The sequence below is a fragment of the Amphibalanus amphitrite genome, unplaced genomic scaffold (assembly GCF_019059575.1).
Source record: "Amphibalanus amphitrite isolate SeventyFive unplaced genomic scaffold, NRLGWU_Aamphi_draft 002196F_arrow, whole genome shotgun sequence".
Classification (NCBI taxonomy): Eukaryota; Metazoa; Arthropoda; class Thecostraca; order Balanomorpha; family Balanidae; genus Amphibalanus; species Amphibalanus amphitrite.
Window position 1 is genome coordinate 28,650 of NW_024883687.1, and position 19,891 is coordinate 48,540.

The 19,891-nt window shown below is 51.6% G+C and overlaps 1 protein-coding gene across 1 annotated transcript; it reads right to left on the reverse strand.

The window, feature by feature from the left end:
- Positions 1-221: 221 nt before the first annotated feature.
- On the reverse strand, positions 222-19,540 carry LOC122376552 (acidic mammalian chitinase-like; the record flags this gene model as incomplete). Its single annotated transcript, XM_043356450.1, has 8 exons — positions 222-964; positions 1,203-1,312; positions 2,871-3,024; positions 4,292-4,467; positions 5,331-5,482; positions 7,944-8,630; positions 9,046-9,176; positions 19,309-19,540. Coding segments are annotated over 8 exons (1,806 nt in total), but the record flags the coding sequence as incomplete, so codon positions are not given.
- Between the last annotated feature and the right edge of the window lie 351 nt (positions 19,541-19,891).

Below are 19,891 nucleotides of genomic sequence, written 5' to 3' on the forward strand. Positions count from 1 at the left end.
GTCACAAGGTAGTTCCCCGTTGGGGATATCCAACGCCGTTTGCCGCTTGTCGCTATGTTGCGTGGTTCTCGAGATCTTGGGGGGGGGGGGCAAAATGCCCCCCCCCCCATCAGACCACGTTGCTCGACAGACCCCATCAGGGCGCGGGTTAAGCCTATCAAAAGTGTGACCACGGCCAGTCACTCATAATTTTTCGTAAAGGAAGATACTAAAACAGCACATCATATTTCAATGTGTATTCTCTTTTGTACATACGCACACACGCATTACAACAGGTCAATTAACGAAATTGACGAAAAGTGCCTTGCAGTCGTACGATTTCTTCCGCAAATTTGTTGCACGCTCTAACAGAAACTGTGTAATAGCTGCGCAACGCAAAATAAACGAGGTGGCGCAAAGTCTAATCTGTAATCAGTCCGTTATCTGCAATGCAAAAGATCTGCTTGCCTTGAGCACTGCAATGACATCACCTCAGCGTAACATTGCCCTACATTGTCGCTTCCTTGCGAACTTCGGAAGACAAAAGCAGCCGCCGCTTTACGTCGCAGTGGCACGAATCACAACACTTTGCCATATAATCATACTGGAAAGCATGGGATAACCGTTTGATATACAGAGATGGGGCGTCTGGCTCACATTCATTACCATGTCGGCAGTAAGGTCGTGTTACGTTACGTTCATATCCCACGGAATCACACCGTCTGCTCACTTAGCGTAGTCGCGCAGCCAACCCCTGCGGAGCGGCTACCCGCAGCCGCCGCGGGCCGAGCGGCTAGACGCAGCCGACGCGGGCCGAGCGGCTAGACGCAGCCGACGCGGGCGGCCCAGTCGCAGCTGGAGATGGCCTGGTTCCAGCCGGTGCCGGCCGGGCAGGCGGCCCGGTGCGCCGCGCCGCTCAGACACTTGTAGAAGCGGTGGCAATCCTCCGGGTCGGCGAACCAGCCGTCGGCGCTGGGACACGTGACTGCGGCACAGGGGTGTCTCTGTGTCAGCGGTGGGTGAGTGGCCCGCGGCCTCGGCCGACTCCTGGTGGCTGCAGTGAGGGCTGCCCGCTGCAGCCCTGCTAGTCGTGTAGTATGTAGTGTATAGCATCTACCCGCCCGCTGCTCCATTTACTGACCACTGACAATAGACATTTCCCGTGTTTGAGTTTACGGCGGCTGCGTTTATTGTCGGGCCGGGGTGGGGGGCGTGTCACTTACACGGTCGGCTCGGCGCGGGAGTCGAGGTCGGCGCCGGCGGAGCGGGCACGGACGCCGCCGTGCTCGGCTTCACGGTGGCAGTGGCGCCCCCTTCCGGAGCCGCCGAGCACCTGCCGGGCAGCGCAGAGCACCGTCAGCGGACAGCGGCGTCGGAGCGGCGCGTGTCACATTGGGCGCGCCCGCCCGCCCGGCCGCTCCATTAGTCCCACTCCCAGGTGGTCATTTATTGTGATGGCTTTGTGATCTTTTGAGACTAATGACGTAGCAGAGCTTCGTAACCTGTCGGCACTGGACTGACATGAGGCGACTGAGAGTCAGCCACAGGGGAGCACTGCCGCTTCAATCCTATTGGCCGTAGTGTCTAACGGTGGCGGCCATATTGCGCAGACCAAGAACCGGCCGCCGCCTGTGTTGAGGAATAGGGAATTCGGGACCTCGATTTACGTTTGCGGCCGCCGTATCCGTTACGTTCGAGTTACGTAGATACGGAACCCGGCATCTTACGTAGAATTGAGTGGGGAACACGATCGTATCTTCAGAATTCCTCAAGTTCACTCGCCGGACCTACATTTGCCCCGGCCGAGGGGGTTGACTGAACCCACCTCGCTAATGCGCCGCTAATTAAACTAGAATTAAGCGGTAAAGTGGTCGTATGCGGCAAAATATAATAAAGAGTGACTGGTAGGAACCCGCTGTAAGGATCTCAGGTCAACCGGTGACCTCTGAGGTCAGGTCAAGTGATCTAAGGCACGGGTTCGACTTTTGGTAAATAGCTTCGCCAAAAATGACCGTGGAGCCGCGATTTTGGCATCATCGTGTTCAGCTAGCTCAGGCGCATCGAGTGATATACTTTTTGTTCGGGTCAGGTCAACTAAGGGTGTTGACCTCAGGTCAAGGTCAGGTCAGCACCCCCAGGTCACGAAGTTGGTCGAAAGAGGTCATGTCGCATATCATTCGATTTGGCAGGTCTTCCTGAGTCCATTGGTGGCTTTCCCGACTCGCTAGCTCAATTTGATCGGGAGTTATTGAAAAAAATGTGACCCTTGTGACGTCACAAATGACGTCACGCAAGGGCAACAATGCAAATATGAAGCATAGAACCTTGCAAAGAGTGCATGAAATCATGATTCTATATGCTTGAGATAGTTTCAGATCATTCTCGGCGCCAAAATAGCAATTTTCATATTTCCCCATTGACTTATAAGGGTTTAACGTATTAGTTCCTTGTATCTAAGGATTTTTTAGGATTTCATCTTGTTCCCCACTCAATTCTGCGTAAGATGCCGGGTTCCGTGTCCACATAGCTTGAACGTAACGGATGCAGCGACCGCAAACGTAAATCGAGGTCCCGAATTCCCTATTCCCCAACACAGGCGGCGGCCGCTTCCTGGTCTGCGCATTGCGCAACAGGGCGGCACCGTTGGACACCATCTGGCGGCCGATGCGCCTTCCACATTATAGAGTTCAGTGGAGTCAGCACAGCACAGCCCTGACTGACTCCGAGTCAGCAGAGCACAGCACAGCACAGCCCTGACTGACTCTGAGTCAGCACAGCACAGCACAGCCAGGATCAGTCAAGCCCAGCCGTGACTGGTTGGTATTACAGCCTGCAGGCGGGCCGGGCCGGTGACTGGGCTGATGGTCCGCCGGTAGCCAGCCGCGTCTCACCTGACCAGGCTGGCCCAGTTGCAGTAGCCTCGGCTGGGGTCGAACAGCGTGCCTTGCGGGCACCGGAACGTGTGGGCCGCGCCGCCGGCGCACAGCACGTAGGTGGCGCAGTCGCGCGGGTCCGGCGCAGCGCCGCCGGAAGCCGAGCACGCCGCTGTGGGGAGCGGGCCACGGCCGTCAGCGGGGCGGGGCGGGGCCGACCTCCGGGCCTCACAGGGGCCGACCTCAGCGGGGCGGGGCCGACCTTAGCGGGCGGGGCCGACCTCAGCGGGGCCGACCTCAGCGGGGCCGACCTCAGCGGGGCCGGCCTCAGCGGGCCGGCCTCAGCGGGAGATCTGGGGTCCTAGGTCATTGGCTGACCTTACAGGTCATGTCAATGACCAAAAAGTCGGGAAAATCGGGACCTGTCAGGCTCAGAACTTTGTAAAGTGAGCCTACTAAGCGGTTTTCGGGGTGCTGATTACGGATTTCATGTTAGCATTGATCACCGATGATGTACCATGAATTCAGGCCAGGTGGGTCAGGTTAGGTCAGGTAAACCAGCAGGCGTTCTGCCGGGTATTCATAGTAGGGGTTAACCACCACTGACAGCTTTGTTACATATAGGTACCGAAGGCACCAAAACTACTTTCCAAATGTTCAAATGGTTGCTAAATTCGAAATCAGCTCCAAAAACCAACCTATTTACATGTTAAACTCTAAAAAGTGAACCAAGGTCACCAACGGTCAGCGACCTGACCTGACCTTCAGGTGACCTTGACACCCACCATAATGCATGGCACCAGCATCATTTCACATGTTTTTACGTTTAAAACCACAAAAAGACGGCAAACGGGCGGATAATATGAGCCGACATACGCCGAATCGCGAATCAAGGCCACACATGGTCTAAAGACATAGGTCACAGGTCAAAGGTAATATTGGTCAGTGTCATGACATTTTCAGGGTATGTGCAAAATTGATTGACTTGAAGGTAATAACCTCCTTGACCATTTTTCTTGGACCTATGACGTCACAGGAAGTTCAAATAAGATCAAATTGTACCGGTTTACAACGAAAAACATTTGTTTACGTTAAAGTGACTTTAGTCACGTAAAGGATCATACCTATTCAGTCAGCAAAAGGTTGACAAGAATCATAAATATTACTCCTGACTGATTTCAAGCAAAAATACTGAAAATATTGTGACGTCATAAGAAAAGTCGCTACTTTTTTAGTCATTCAAATGGCTATATCTCAGGCAGTTTTTGAGATATTTTGTTAATTTTTTGCATGTGTAAGGCCAGTATCCCGAGGATAAGTGTATCACAAATCGCTGCGCCCATTAGGCCTCGGCTGCGTCCGGTAGGTTTTCGAACAGGACAGCTCGCGGCTCCGCCCGGCCCTGGCCTGGGAAAGCTGGAGGCGGCCGGTGAACTCACGTGCAGGCCCACCCTCTGTTGGGCTCGGCGCGGTGGTGCTGGTGGTGCTGCTGGTGCTGGTGGTGGTGCTGGTGGTGCTGGTGGTGCTGGTGGTGGTGGTGTTGGACGGTCCCGCAGAGCCGAGACTCTCGACAATGGCGGACATGAGTGGCCAGGCGCCGCCGCCGCACGTATTTCTGGAAACATTATCACAGTGAGTGAAACGGTAACATGAGATGAAAGAGAGAGGGAGAGAGAGAGAGAGAGAGAGAGAGAGAGAGAGAGAGAGAGAGAGAGAGAGAGAGAGAGAGAGAGAAAGAAAGAGAGAGAGAGAGAGAGAGAGAGAGAGAGAGAGAGAGAGAGAGAGAGAGAGAGAGAGAGAGAGAGAGAGAGAGAGAGAGAGAGAGAGAGAGAGAGGGTCCCTTGTTGACAGCACAGTATGTCCACAGCCCAGTATGTTGACAGCCCAGTATGTCGACAGCCCAGTATGTTGACAGCCCAGTATGTCGACAGCCCAGTATTCTGACAGCCCAGTATGTCGACAGCCCAGTATGTCGACAGCCCAGTATGTCGACAGCCCAGTATGTCGACAGCCCAGTATGTCGACAGCCCAGTATGTCGACAGCCCAGTATGTCGACAGCCCAGTATGTTATTGTTGACAGCCCAGTATGTCACAGCCCAGTATGTTGACAGCCCAGTATGTCGACAGCCCAGTATGTTGACAGCCCAGTATGTCGACAGCCTGGTACGTCGACAGCCCAGTACGTCGACAGCCCAGTATGTCGACAGCCCAGTATGTTAACAGCGCAGTATGTCGACAGCGCAGTATGTCGACAGCCCAGTATGTTGACAGCCCAGTATGTCGACAGCCCAGTATGTCGACAGCCCAGTATGTTGACAGCCCAGTATGTTGACAGCCCAGTATGTCGACAGCCCAGTATGTCGACAGCCCAGTATGTCGACAGCCCAGTATGTTGACAGCCCAGTATGTCGACAGCCCAGTATGTCGACAGCCCAGTATGTCGACAGCGCAGTATGTCGACTGTCCGTTTGACTCACCTGACATCCTCATAGCTGACGTCCCAGACCATGACGGCCCCGAAGCCCTGGCTGACGGCCCACCGGGTCTTGGCGGCCACCATGGCGGTGTCGTCGTAGCCGACCCACTGGTCGCCCGAGTAGGCGTACGGGCCGATCTTCCCGGCGGGGTCCTGACGGCAGCGACACGTCGTCAGACGGCCAGTCACATATTCCGGAGGACTCGGCAGGTGGAGACCGGTGGGGCAGCGACTCACAAAACTACGCTCTTGGACGCTGTGGCTTAGAATTGTACACAAAGGAATACTTTACTGACAATATTTAAAAATTCATGGAATGATCGCCTTATATCTTTTCATTTACTACGGACGTATGTACGGCACTCCAGCAAAAGAGTGGTTGGTTAGCCTACTGTGCTTTTGGTGTAATAGCTTTAACCCTCGCATGTGTGCGGCGTTTGCCAGCTTCTAATGTGTAGGGGGGGGGGGTCGGTTGGACCCCCCCCCCTTGCCGTTTGGCCCCTGATCGAGCTAGAGCTTCGCGGAAAAAACGAGCGTGCTGCCCGTGACGAGAGGAAGCCGATGATACCCAATTTTAAGGTCCTAGGTCATTGGTTGACCTTCCAGGTCAGGTCAATGACCCAAAGTCGGGAAAATCGGGACCTGTTAGAAAGTCGTAAAGTGTGGCTGCTAAGGGGTTTTTTGGGGTGCTGATCACGAATATCGTGTTAGTTTTAATCACAGATGATGTCTTGAAGCATTTAGACCAGGTCGGGTCAGGTCAGGTCAGGTCAACCAGTAGGCGTCGTGACGGGTATTCGTAGTACGTGTCAACCGCCTCTGACAGCTTCGTAACATGTTACGAAGTCACCAAAACTACTTCGTAAATGTTCAAATGGTTGCTAAATTCGAATTCAGCTCCAAAAACTAGCCTAGAAACATGTAAAACTCGAAAAAGTGACCCGAGGTCACCCGAGGTCACCAAAGGTCAATGACCTGACCTGACCTTCAGGTGACCTTGACACACACGGGAGTAACATCAAATCACATGTTTGAACGTTTGAAACCACGAAAAGCTTGCAAACACGCGGCTAGTGCGAGCCGACATACGCGAAACCGCGATTCCGGCCAAACATGGTCTCGGAAAAGAGGTCACAGGTCAAAGGTCATTTGGGTCAGGGTCATGAAATTTTCAGGGTAGGTGTAAAATTGATCAATGCGAGGGTACTGAAAGTTTCGTTGCGATCGGCCGCTTTTTACGCGAGTTATTCGCGAAAAACCATGGGGGGGGGGTCCATCCGACCCCCCCCTACACATGCGAGGGTTAAATGACAGAGACACTCCTGCAAAATGACTCAATAGAAATGAGAAGAGGGTTCGTGCACACATTTCGGCTGTGGTTTTCAACAGCAATTAGACGTATTCATCAATGCAGATAGATTATTGTGATGTTGGCAACCAACCACTTGATACCTGAAGGGCCGTACGTATGTAGGTACTCATCTTGACCATTTGTGGGTTTTTCTAGTAAGCGCTGAATGAAACAAAATGTGAAACCAAATGAAATGAAACCAAATGCGTCTGCCTGAAAACTGAATGGCAAGGCCATCATTTCTCTCATATGTCTCCTTTATCCCATTTCATTTTAATTTTTGCGTATAAGTAGATAGGTGAGCGCGCCTGAGAGGAGGCCGAGAGGAGGCCGGGAGGAGGCGCGCCTGAGAGGAGGCCGGGAGGAGGCCGGGAGGAGGCCTGAGGAGGCGCGCCTGAGGAGGCCGGGAGGAGGCGCGCCTGAGAGGAGGCCGGGAGGAGGCCTGAGGAGGCGCGCCTGAGAGGAGGCCGGGAGGAGGCCGAGAGGAGGCGCGCCTGAGAGGAGGCCTGAGGAGGCCTGAGGAGGCGCGCCTGAGAGGAGGCCGGGAGGAGGCCGGGAGGAGGCGCGCCTGAGAGGAGGCCGGGAGGAGGCCTGAGGAGGCGCGCCTGAGAGGAGGCCGGGAGGAGGCCGGGAGGAGGCGCGCCTGAGAGGAGGCCTGAGGAGGCCTGAGGAGGCGCGCCTGAGAGGAGGCCGGAGGAGGCCGGGAGGAGGCCTGAGGAGGCGCGCCTGAGAGGAGGCCGGGAGGAGGCCGGGAGGAGGCGCGCCCGAGAGGAGGCCGGGAGGAGGCCTGGAGGCCGGGAGGAGGCGCGCCTGAGAGGAGGCCGGAGGAGGCCGGGAGGAGGCCGGGAGGAGGCGCGCCTGAGAGGAGGCCGGGAGGAGGCCGGGAGGAGGCGCGCCCGAGAGGAGGCCGGGAGGAGGCCTGAGGAGGCGCGCCTGAGAGGAGGCCGGGAGGAGGCCTGAGGAGGCCTGAAGAGGCCTGAAGAGGCGCGCCTGAGAGGAGGCCGGGAGGAGGCCTGAGGAGGCGCGCCTGAGAGGAGTCCGGGAGGAGGCCGGGAGGAGGCGCGCCTGAGAGGAGGCCTGAGGAGGCCTGAGGAGGCGCGCCTGAGAGGAGGCCGGAGGAGGCCGGGAGGAGGCCGGGAGGAGGCGCGCCTGAGAGGAGGCCGGGAGGAGGCCTGAGGAGGCGCGCCTGAGAGGAGGCCTGAGGAGGCGCGCCTGAGAGGAGGCCTGAGGAGGCGCGCCTGAGAGGAGGCCGGGCCGACCCACCGTGACCACGCTCCAGCCGGCGCGGACGTTGTGGCAGATCTCCAGGTAGGAGAGTGTGCCGGCCTCCCTGGTCACGGGCCCGGCGCGCGCTGCGCCCCGGCCGGCCGCCGGCGGCCCCTTGTCGGCCCCGGGTACCGTCCAGCTCTTGCCGTACAGCGGCACGCCCACGGCCAGCTTGGAGGCCGGCGCGCCGCGGCTCCTCCAGGCCTCCATCACGGACTGCAAGTCCAGGCCGCTGCCGGCGTCCGAGGCGCGCGGCAGCAGCGGCGCGTGGTGGTCGGCGGTGGCCTCCCACGGCCCGTGCAGGTCGTACGCCATCACGTTGATGAAGTCGAGCGCCGCCGAGACGGCCGGCACGTCGTACCCGGCGTCGATTTTGGCGGCGCTGGCGGTGACGGCGGCGGTGAGCAGCAGTCCGTGCGGCTGGAAGGCGGCGCGCAGCTCGGTCACCCAGGCGGCGAACCCGGCCCGGTCGGCCGCCGACGGGTACTCGTAGTCCAGGTCCAGGCCGTCGAAGCCGTGCTGCTGCAGGAACTGGACGGCGCCGGCCGTGAAGGAGGCGCGCAGCGCCGGGCTGGCCAGCATGATGGAGTACTTGGGGTGCAGCGAGTCGGTCCAGCCGCCCAGCGCCAGCAGCAGTTTCAGCGACGGATTCCTTTTCCGCAGAGAGAGGAACCTCTCGTAGTTCTGCGGACAGCCAGTTCAGTGCTAGTTTTCACAGCCGGTACACTGCACTCAGTGACACAGCAAACACACCAAACGACCTTCATTATTCGCGAGGGCGAATCAAATCGTGTGCTCGTGACGAATCCTGCATTATTTGCATCGATACAGAATCATATCGCAGATACTGAATTTTGTAGCGAGGCCATTAGTTGATGAGAAATAGACAAATTGACGACCACAAACAGGTAGATTCAGCACAGGGAGAGGGACAGAGAGAGAGAGAGAGAGAGAGAGAGAGAGAGAGAGAGAGAGAGAGAGAGAGAGAGGGACAGAGAGAGAGAGAGAGAGGAGAGAGAGGAGGGAGGGAGGCAGAGAGAGGGAGTTTGTGGCCGGCCGGCAGCAGGCTGCGGAGCCGGCACGGGCTCGCGTCGCTCACCCGGAGGTGGCCGTCCAGCCACGGGTCAAACATCTCCATCTGGTAGGTGGACGGGCTGAGCTTGGCGAACGAGTACACGTATATGGTGCACAGGTGCGGGTCCAGGTCCTCGGCCGTGACCGTCCCCAGGCCTGCAGACACAGGGGCGCAGTGATACAGTGGCACAGTGACATAGACACAGACACAGACACAGTGGCGCAGTGGCACAGTGACACAGACACAGACACAGTGACACAGTGACACAGACACAGTGGCGCAGTGACACAGCGACACAGTCACAGACACAGTGGCGCAGTGACACAGTGATACAGTAACATAGACACAGACACAGACACAGACACAGACACAGACACAGACACAGTGGCGCAGTGACACAGTGATACAGTAACATAGACACAGACACAGTGGCGCAGTGGCACAGTGATACAGTAACATACTGACACAGACACAGACACAGACACAGACACAGACACAGACACAGTGGCGCAGTGACACAGTGACATACTGACACAGACACGGTGATACAGTAACACGCAGTGACACAGTGACACGGTGATACAGTAACACAGTGGCGCAGTGGCACAGTGACACGGTGATACAGTAACTGTATGTAACATACAGTTACATACAGTAACACAGTGGGTCAGTGACACGGTGATACAGTAACGCAGTGGCGCAGTGGCGCAGTGACACAGTGACATAGACACAGACACAGTGGCACAGTGGCACAGTGATATACTGACACAGACACAGACACAGACACAGACACAGACACAGACACAGACACAGACACAGACACAGTGGCGCAGTGGCACAGTGACACGGTGATACAGTAACACAGTGGCGCAGTGACACAGTGACACAGACACAGACACAGACACAGACACAGTCGTGCAGTGACACGGTGACATACTGACACAGACACAGACACAGACACAGACACAGTCATGCAGTGACATGGTGACACAGACACAGACACAGTGGTGCAGTGACATGGTGACATACCCTAGTGAAAAAGTCCTCAAGGATTTCGCCAGAATCCCCACAATCCTTAAGGATCCATAAGGACCCATATGGATCAGATGTGAAATCCTTAAGGATTCTACGGACCCTCTTGAATCCTTAAGGATGCATTCGCCGATCCGTAAGGATTTTAGGGCGATGTTTGGTATCCTTAAGGATCGCTCAGTATTCCGTAAGGAAATTGCTAGTAACGCTTAATCCTTCAGGATAGCCGATGCAGCCAGTACGTCAATAATTATGGAGTGATTGAATCCTCCCTAGTATTATTCCGTGCTCCGTATCCGTTAATTTCTTAATCATATGACATATACGGCATGTAAAAACTTTGTGACGGACCAAAGCAGCGTTCGTTATCATCATAGGCGCGGGAACCGGGAGGCGAGGGGGGCAGTGGGAGCAGCTTGCCCCCACAACTCTATGGCCGGGGGCACTGCCAGGCCTCGCCAACTTTTGTGCTGCGGCTTTGAAATTAAATATTTTCGATTTTTGGCATTTCTCGATATTGCGAGTGCCAAAACCGGTGATTGTGAGCCAGGGATAACAATTTGGCTATCTTAACTCAGAATTAATATTTAGCTGGGATGATCAACTAAATGTCCACGCTGGGTTCACCCAGACTCCAAATCAGATAGACGAATAGTTCTGATAAAAGGTACCTATTGGTATCTCAACCAAGTGCCACAGTATGCATATCGTTTGGCCTTACTCTTAGTGTCACCGGTGCCACAGTGTTTGCGCTGTGCTTTTTCAGAGACCGTACCGACTGGAATTTAGCGACCTCTGCCCGTTTTAAAGACTGTACGGGCGGCAGCGGGCGGTCTGATCCTCGCCTCCGGCAAGAGGGTAGACCGCGCGTACCCCTGTCGCATTGTGCCGCTGCCGCTCGCGGGATGCGGACGAGTCTGTTGAGTGTGTTGTGCCGTCTGCCGTCTCCTCTTCGGGCCATGTAAGTTTCTGCCATGCTGTGTAACAATGAGATAATTGATCCTAGTTATTGCATTGATAGATACAAAAACCGTCGCTGAAACGTTCACTTCAATTAATGGCGATCGTCGTCGTCATTCATTTGGCTGCGGCAAATGAAAGTGCTACCAGTAGCGTCTTTTAGCGTCATGCCTTGGAACGAGGCCCAGGTAAATATGTATAATAGAATAGATTCAGGGTAGTAGGACGTAGGTGCATATGTGATGCTAAATGAACATACACAGGCATCTAAGTTGGAAATGACTGAACGGAATTTACTCAAAGGCTCACCAATATTCTTTGGCTGGGACTGCAGTCTAAGCCTAAGAGTAGAATTCGTGATCCTTTGAGTAGGCATTGTTGATCAATATATTACTGTTATTACATAGGAATATCCGCCTTGTTGCAGGAACGCAGGATGCGAGACTCGACAGGCGACGGGCGACTCAACCGCTCAAGATGTGTTGAATGTGGATGGCGGAGGAGCGGCGGCCGAGGACGTGTGACGTGATAATATCTGAAGCGTGGCTGACTTGAAAAAAGTGTAGACTTATCTTCCTGTAAATATGTTTTTCGGAAGTCCTCGGCTTATATTTCTCGGAGCCTCAGCTGCAACCTGCGAATGCCTAGAGCTCCATAAATGTATACCCGGTTGCCTGTGGTTGGTTGCTGCTCCATTCCTGGCAATGAAATGGCTAAGTGTGCTTGTTTCAAATAAAAAATATAGCACCAGAGACCGTACAAATGTGTTTGCTAGGACTTAATCCTTACGGATTTATATATTATTCATTAAGGAATAGCCTCAAATCCTTGAGGATTGTCGCAAAGATCCTTAAAGATTTTGCTACCAATCTTTAAGGAAGAACCACAAAGTCCTTAAAGATTATTACCAATGTCCTTAAAGACTATCAGAGATCCTTAAGGATTTAGCTATCCTTAAGGAGATCCTTATTTAGCTAAAAATCCTTACGGATTTTCCGCAGAATCCTTAAGGAATTTCTAACAAAATCCTTAAGTATTGTGTATCAATTTCGTACAAGGATTTTGTTGAGGATCGTCCTGAAGAAATACATAGGATTGTCCTTAAGGATTTTTTCACTAGGGTATGTAGTCACAGACACAGTGGCACAGACACAGTGACACAGATACAGACACTGTGGCGCAGTGACATGGTGACATACTGACACAGTGGCACAGTGATACGGTGACATATGTAGTCACAGACACAGTGACACAGACACAGTCACAGACACAGTGGCACAGACACAGTGACACAGACACAGTCACAGACACAGTGGCACAGACACTGTGACTTAGCGACACAGTAACACAGCAAAGTGACTTAAAGGCATAACGACAGACAGAGTGACGCAAACACCGTGTGACACATTGACACAGTGACGCAAACACCGTGTGACACATTGACACAGTGATACAGACACAGTAACACAGTGATACAGGGACGTCATACAAAGTCACCAGCAGTATTCGAATATAACTTTTGATTCATACATAACTGAGCAACGAAGGGCGCCCTGAAATTTTCAGTTCTACAATAGAGATCGCGTAATATGCAGCATGATCTTTTCTTATCAGGGAATGTCTTTAATCCGAAGTCAAGCTTTAACTTTACCTTTTGAGTTCAGAATAGGTAATATATTTTATTAGACTGTATCGACTAAAAAAATGAAGATGGTGCTAAAACACAGTAGTGTAACATATCGAAGATGGGTATTGCAGAAAAAGTGTTCTATATTTTTTGCAAGTTTTCTGATGCGTGTACTTTAGCCCGCGGCCAGGGGGGACGCCCCCCGGCGATTGGCTCCTATGGCACTAAGTATCACCAAATTTTTAGGGTTGGTAGGGCCATAGAAGATCTCGACCCTGTGCAAATTTGGTTGCTTTAGGTCAATATTTAGGGTTTTTGGGGAAGATTAATGTAAAAATTTCGCTAAAACAGGTCAAAAGTTCTTCGCTTATTACGGATTACGCGAAACGAGCGGAGTCCTACGTAGAATAACGAAAATGTCTGAGTATGAGCGGCCGGCCGGCCGTAGTCACGCTTTTGCGACGCTTATATCTCAGCAACCACTTGACCGATTTACATGCGGTAATTTTTGTAGGATAGCTTCACTCCTTCTTCCAAGCATTTCTATTCCCGATGCATGTGGGTGACCCCTTTTGCACGTGCCATGTGCAAAACAAAGAGGTGTCAGTTTTGTAAAAACTGTAATATCTCGGTAACTACTGGGCCGATTGCGCTGAAAGTTGGCATGTAGGCAGGCACCCACTAGGTAGGCAATGCATATCCATGTGCCACAGTTGGGGTGCTGCTGCACGTGCGCACTTGCAGGTGTCGATTTTAGATCTCGAGAAGGGCTGAACCGATTGCGCTGAAATTTGGTACATGGTTAGGGACCGGTTAGTAGGGTGCCGTGCAAGTCAGTTGGGACCCATTTTGCACGTGCGCACGTGCAGGGTGCCGCTTCCAGATCTCGAGAACGGCTAGGCCGATTGCGCCCAAATTTAGCACATCCCTAGAGACCGGTTCGTAGGGTGCAGTGCACAGGCTAGTTGGAGGTACCTACCCCCTCGCAATTCGCACGTGCAAGACCCACCTTCTCGCTCGCTCCGTTGGTCGCCCCGGTGTTTTACTGGTTAATTAAATAAGCTCAACCTAGCCAAATTGCAACACATCGCATATCCTTCGATTCGGCTGATCACAAGGAACGCAATGACACCATTTTAAGCTCTAGCTTCATTACGTGCGAAGTTATTATCAAAAACGTAGTTTGACCTCATTTGACCTCAGATGACCTGACCCAAATGTTTTTTAAGCAAGCAAACACCGAAGTCACGAATTCATCTAATAGAGCTAAAACAACACAAAAACGTTGAAATGGAGCATGCTTTTAAAATTTGAGCTATTCGGAAAAATTTTCTTAAAATTGTCGTGATTTCTAGGTGACCTCAGGTCACCCGAACTTGAAAGACCTGGATGTAAATTATACAACTCGAAGAGCTTAGCATATCTTGCCAGTTTTAATCGAATTGATGGACAAGGCCCTAGATTTCATTGATAAAATAACGTATTTTCATTGCAATTTTGACCATGTACCGGTTTGTGTGACCTTGTGACCTGACCTGAGGCCACTGGAGCACAAAACTCCTAGGACACGTGCAAAATGGCTGCCCTAAGTTGTGTCTAAAATTTGGTGGCCCAAGTCGTACAGTCCTTACGCTATTAACGATAAACTCAGCGATTCCGTTGCCGCTAAAAAGTGGAGGGCATACTTTTTAGTAGGTGGCGACTGTCAACCACAAATAACGGCGTGGTTAGCCATATAGCCTCATTGCTGGTGCGCCCTAAAACACCAAATCATCATCAACTAATGGCGTGGTACAATTTTACAAAGACGTCAAAACGACTTCGTAGATGTTCAAATGGTCGATAAATTCGAAATCAGCTCCAACAGCTACCCTAGAAACATGTCAAGCTCGAAAAAGTGAACTAAAGTCCAGAAAGCTTATGTCTTCTCAGTGGCCGAGTGGATTAACCCTCGCCCGTATAGGGGGGGGGGTCGAACGGACCCCCCATGTTTTTTTGCGAATAACTCGCGTAAAAAGCGGCCGATCGCGACGAAACTTTCAGTACCCTCGCGTTAATCAATTTTACACCTACCCTGAAAATTTCATGACCCTGACCCCAATGACCTTTGACCTGTGACCTACTTTTCGAGACCATGTTTGGCCGGAATCGCGATTCGGCGTATGTCGGCTCGCATTAGCCGCGCGTTTGCAGTCTTTTCGTGGTTTCAAGCGTTCAAACATGTGATATGATGCTGCCCCCATGCATTAGGGTGGGTGTCAAGGTCACCTGAAGGTCAGGTCAGGTCATTGACCTTTGGTGACCTCGGTTCACTTTTTCGAGTTTTACATGTTTCTAGGCCAGTTTTTGGAGCTGAATTCGAATTTAGCAACCATATTAACATTTACGAAGTAGTTTTGGTGCCTTCGTAACATGTTACGAAGCTGTCAGAGGCGGTTGACACCTACTAGGAATACCCGGCAGGACCCCTACTGGTTGACCTGACCTGACCTGACCCGACCTGGACTAAATGCATAAAGACATCATCTGTGATCAAAACTAACATGATATTCGTGATCAGCGCCCCGAAAAACCACATAGCAGCCACACTTTACAACGTTCTAACAGGTCCCGATTTTCCCGACTTTTGGGTCATTGACCTGACCTGCAAGGTCAACCAATGACTTAGGAACTTAAAATTAGGTATCATCGGCTTCCTCTCGTGACGGGCAACACGCTCGTTTTTTCCGCGAAGCTCTAGCTCGATCAGGGGCGAAACGGCAAGGGGGGGTCCAACGGACCCCCCCCCCCCTTATACGTTCGCGGCTGGAAAAACACCAATACGGGCGAGGGTTAAAGCGCCGGAATTTGACGCTAAGCAGGTGGCGAGGGCCCGGTTCATGCCCCGGCGTGGGCGGCCACATTTAGCTCCTACGTGTAATGGCGTGCGCGTCTGTGGCAGGGGCCGCACAGAAGCCAAATAACGTGAGTGAGCGGAGGGGGCCGTGTGCGGTTGTGCTGCCACGTTAAAGGGAGATAATGACCTTTTTCCACAAAATCTGAGTTAGGACCATTTTCTGACAAAACACAACAAGTTATAATGTAAATTAAAACCATTTTGCTCAATTCGGTACCTTGCCGCAAATGCACTGTGTTCCATGTCGTTTCATCTCAACTTGAAGTCACGTTAGCGGGGAGCGCTGAAAATGACCGTTGAATAAGTACTTACATCACTTTTTGGTACTTGCATGTAATTTTGTAAAATGAGCGTATTCCTTACATTTGATCTTCATCACATCTAGTTAGTTAATGGTCGTCTATAGTACCTTCAAAAGATATTCATGGTTTTGGGGTGGTTTATGTCTAAATTTACGCAACTATTTTTCCTGTTCATCATCTGACGCCATATGCTGCTATTTTGTAGCAACGACTCAATTTTGAATCGGTCCCGCCGACTGCACAATAAAAGAAGATAGATACAACACTTTTGCGGCATCACTGAAAAACTTATGCAGTACTGTTATCAAAATTCTCATAACACCGTTCGACAAACCTGAAGTCTTTTTGAAATAAATATGCTTGTATTTTTCGCTTCAGGCTCTGACGCCAGAATAATGAATTTCGTAGTCGCAATCGCAAGATTTGGCTGCGTTTCTGGCGCATGCCGTTCATTTGTGGCGCAAAATAATGTAAACAGTGTCATTGGAAACAAAGAAGAGTAGGCACTATGTACCCCCGAATTAGAATCTAATTAATTCTAAACCGAATTAACTCTAATTCAAATTAGAATCCTTACAACCAAGCAACGACAAGGCGATAACATAAGCAAAAACCCAAGCGTCGCTGTTTGAAACAAAAGCGCCATATACTGCGACTTTTTTATAGAGAAGGACAACGTATTTCGGTGGGTGTTACAAGTACTGCAAGTACTGCTCCTTTTTTGCAAAAATAAAAACCTTTTTCACATACGAAAATGTGCTAGGAAATTTTCATATTTTATAGAAACTACAGTAGAAATAGTATAGATGTCGAGTAATTTTTATTTAAGAAAAAGAAAGCTCATTATCTCCCTTTAAACGTTCGGACAAAGTTTTGCCATACAACTGGCATTGTGCGATTGGGTGGTGGGGTTAAATTCAGCACAACAAGCTATGCTTAACAAGCTTGCTAACAAGCTATGCTCCGACTCCTCAAATCCGCCCATTCAACCATTCGGACTAGAATTATAAAAAAGGTCAATGACTTTCATGTGACCTTGGACTCCGTCATAATGCATAGGACCAGCATCATTTCACCACCATTTCACATGTTCGAACGTCTACAATCACAAAAAGACTAGAAACGAGCGGATATCGTAAGCTGACATACGCCGAATCGCGATTCCGCCCAGACACGGTCTCGATAAATAGTTCACAGGTCAAAGGTCATTTGGGTCAGGGTCACGAAATGTTCCGGGTAGGTGTAACATGGATAAACTTGAGAGCAATAAGAGTTTTGTCGCGATCGGCCGCTATTTGCGCGAGTTATTCGCGAAAACCCAGGGGGTGTCCATCCGCCCCCCCCCCCTCCGCTACAAATGCGAGGGTTAAAGGCTATTGCAGAAAAAAACATCTCCCCAAAAACGTCACTCATGACAGTTTTTGCCCCCTGCAGGCCAAGCCGTTGGTCTTAGGTCGAATATGAGAGAATTAGTCAGAAAAAGTGTTAACAGGGATGACGGGGCTATCAAATGCACTTTTCTGTGGCTCTGTAGCTCTTTTCAGTTGCGAGTTATGTGCCGGTCTGTCGAAAATTATTGAAATTATTGAATTATTGAAAATTATTGAAATTGGCAAAATTTGACCTACAGGGTGTCCCATAAGTTCGTTCTCACCTAAATTTTACGTTTTTAGGCTTTCTTGCTTAAAGGCACGCTGAAATTGGTTCGTAACTGAGCTTACATGGTTGCCATGGCTGGTAGAAATATGCTCCACAGTAGCTAATTTCTGTAGACAAAATAGTTTTTGCTAGAGAGCCCGCTTCCTACAGAGACGGCTAACGCCGCAACATAGAGGTCTCCGATACGGGTACGTCTCAGTATTTACTCAGCACGTGACCATTCGCGACGATTGAGGGTGATTGAGGCCTACCAGTCTGTAGCCAATATCCATCGCTAACTGGACGCACAGTCAGCAAGTGACGCCGATGATTTGTTGGGAGTCAATAACTGCAAGTTTATCCTCTTTCTAGCCAGCCCTCAGGAATGAGCCAAGTGGCCAAAACTGTGTGGCGCCAAAGTGGCCATCAAAAAGGTCAAAGGGTTAGAAAGTTGGTAAACAGACTTTTCAGGATGGATTACCAGCTGTCTAAGAGTGTTCTTTCGGGGTACATAACTCAAGGTGACTTAAGCTTTGCTTACCGGAGGGCTCAAAACAGTCAAAAACGTCTTAAAATGGCCAAACATGAGTTTCGTTATGCCTGAGGCTAAACAAAACTAGAGGGCTGATGACATCAACCAGGTCATCTGGACTAACTAGTCCACGTTCGAGATGAAACACCCGTCCAAACCCGAAAACAACCCCATAAGGGCGAAGGAGGAGGCCTTCATTTCGTCCCGTTATGTTCCTATGCAAAAGGCCAGGGTCACTGTGTTGTGGGGTTATAGGCGTTCTGGAGTTGATCAAGTTACAAGTGGCAACCCGGAAACAGTTTTGGGAAGCAGAATGCTTTTCCAAGAACATCTAGGAGGAATTTCAGCCCTCAAGCTGAACTCGAACCGCGAGTATGAAACATTTATAGAGGAGAAAATGGCATCCGGGAGGTCGTAGGCCCATCTTCAGGCAAGACAGTGCATCAGTGCACAGGTCAAGCAAAGCTTAAAAGCGGTGCAAGGAGACTGTGACAGGCGTTTGTGGCAAGATCACATGCCAGGCACCTCATCGGATCAAAATTTCATAAAAATTTGTTGGTTATGCTGAAGTTGAGGCTCGTTGAAGCGTAGCGCTGTTCCAGCCTCGAGGAGCTCACGGCGCATGTCAAGTCAGTCTGGGTTAACTTTAAGCCTGCTATGCAGCCAAACATGCCGGTTGGCATGCCGCAGCATGTATTCATGTGTTTGCCTATTTAATGGGGAGCACATTGAGGGGTCATAAATATACCAAAACGCAATGTACTCTGTTTCACATGCAAACATAATGTGAGAACGAACTTATGGGACACCCTGTACGATGACCTCTGGTGACCTGACCTATGCCCTGACTTAAAATGGCTTAAGTGATTTCGTCATACTTTTTTACGCTATTGCGAACGACGCCTGCCGCGCGGCGTGTCGTTATGTGGCCCAGGAGCCGAGTTAGCAAGGGGAGGGATGTTCAAACATCCCCTCCAACCCGGGCGTGCAAATCCAGGATCCCAGCGGGGCGCGGATATGCAATACCATATGTTTATTCACTCCCGATTACAATACAAAACCAAATATTCTAAATCGCCGATGGCTATTTCTAATATTTGCTTTTGTATTTTTCTCGTGTGTGACTGAACGTAACCATGTCTGGCGTGCTTCATGCGAAACCCTGCCCAGGCTGCACTGCGCAATGAGCAGCCAGAGAGCAGGAGCGTGCGAGCGACCGGCATGGCAGTGGCTCCAGGAGCACCAGCGCGGGTGACCGATCCGTACTGCTGCGGCCCTCCTAGCTGCCCGATTAGCTCACCGGTGCGGTAGTGGCTCCAGGAGCCCCAGTAGCAGATGACCTCGGTGGCGGCGGCGGCGCCGAGCAGCGCGGTCAGCAGCAGCAGGCTCCGGACGGGCTCCATTCCGGGGGAGAGCGGGGCAGCAGACAGGGTCACCGGCAGCAGCTCGGTCAGCGCGCCGGTAGTCGACAGGGAGCCAGGGGCCGCAGTGCCGCTCCGCCTCTTGGAGCCCCCTTTTATCAGCCGCCGCTCCTGTGCAGTGGCCGGTCACGTGGCCGATAGGGGACAAGGAGCACTAAGCCTAGGACTAAAAACTTACCAGTGCCAAGTGCGTGAGTCACCCAGGCAGGTGCAAAAAATGATCCCAAACTGATTCCGGCCGACCGTGGTCACGGTTCTGCAAGGCTTCAGCAAACGCTGGACCGATTCATTTGCGGTCTTTAGTTATATAGAGTAGCTTCATCCCTTCCAGGTATGGGGCTATTCCCGATGCATTCGGGTGACCCCTAATTCACGTGACACGCGCAAAATGAACAGGTGTTTGGAAGGGATGCCTTAATCTCTTGGATAAGAACACCGTTGTAATAACCCGCGCCGTGCTGG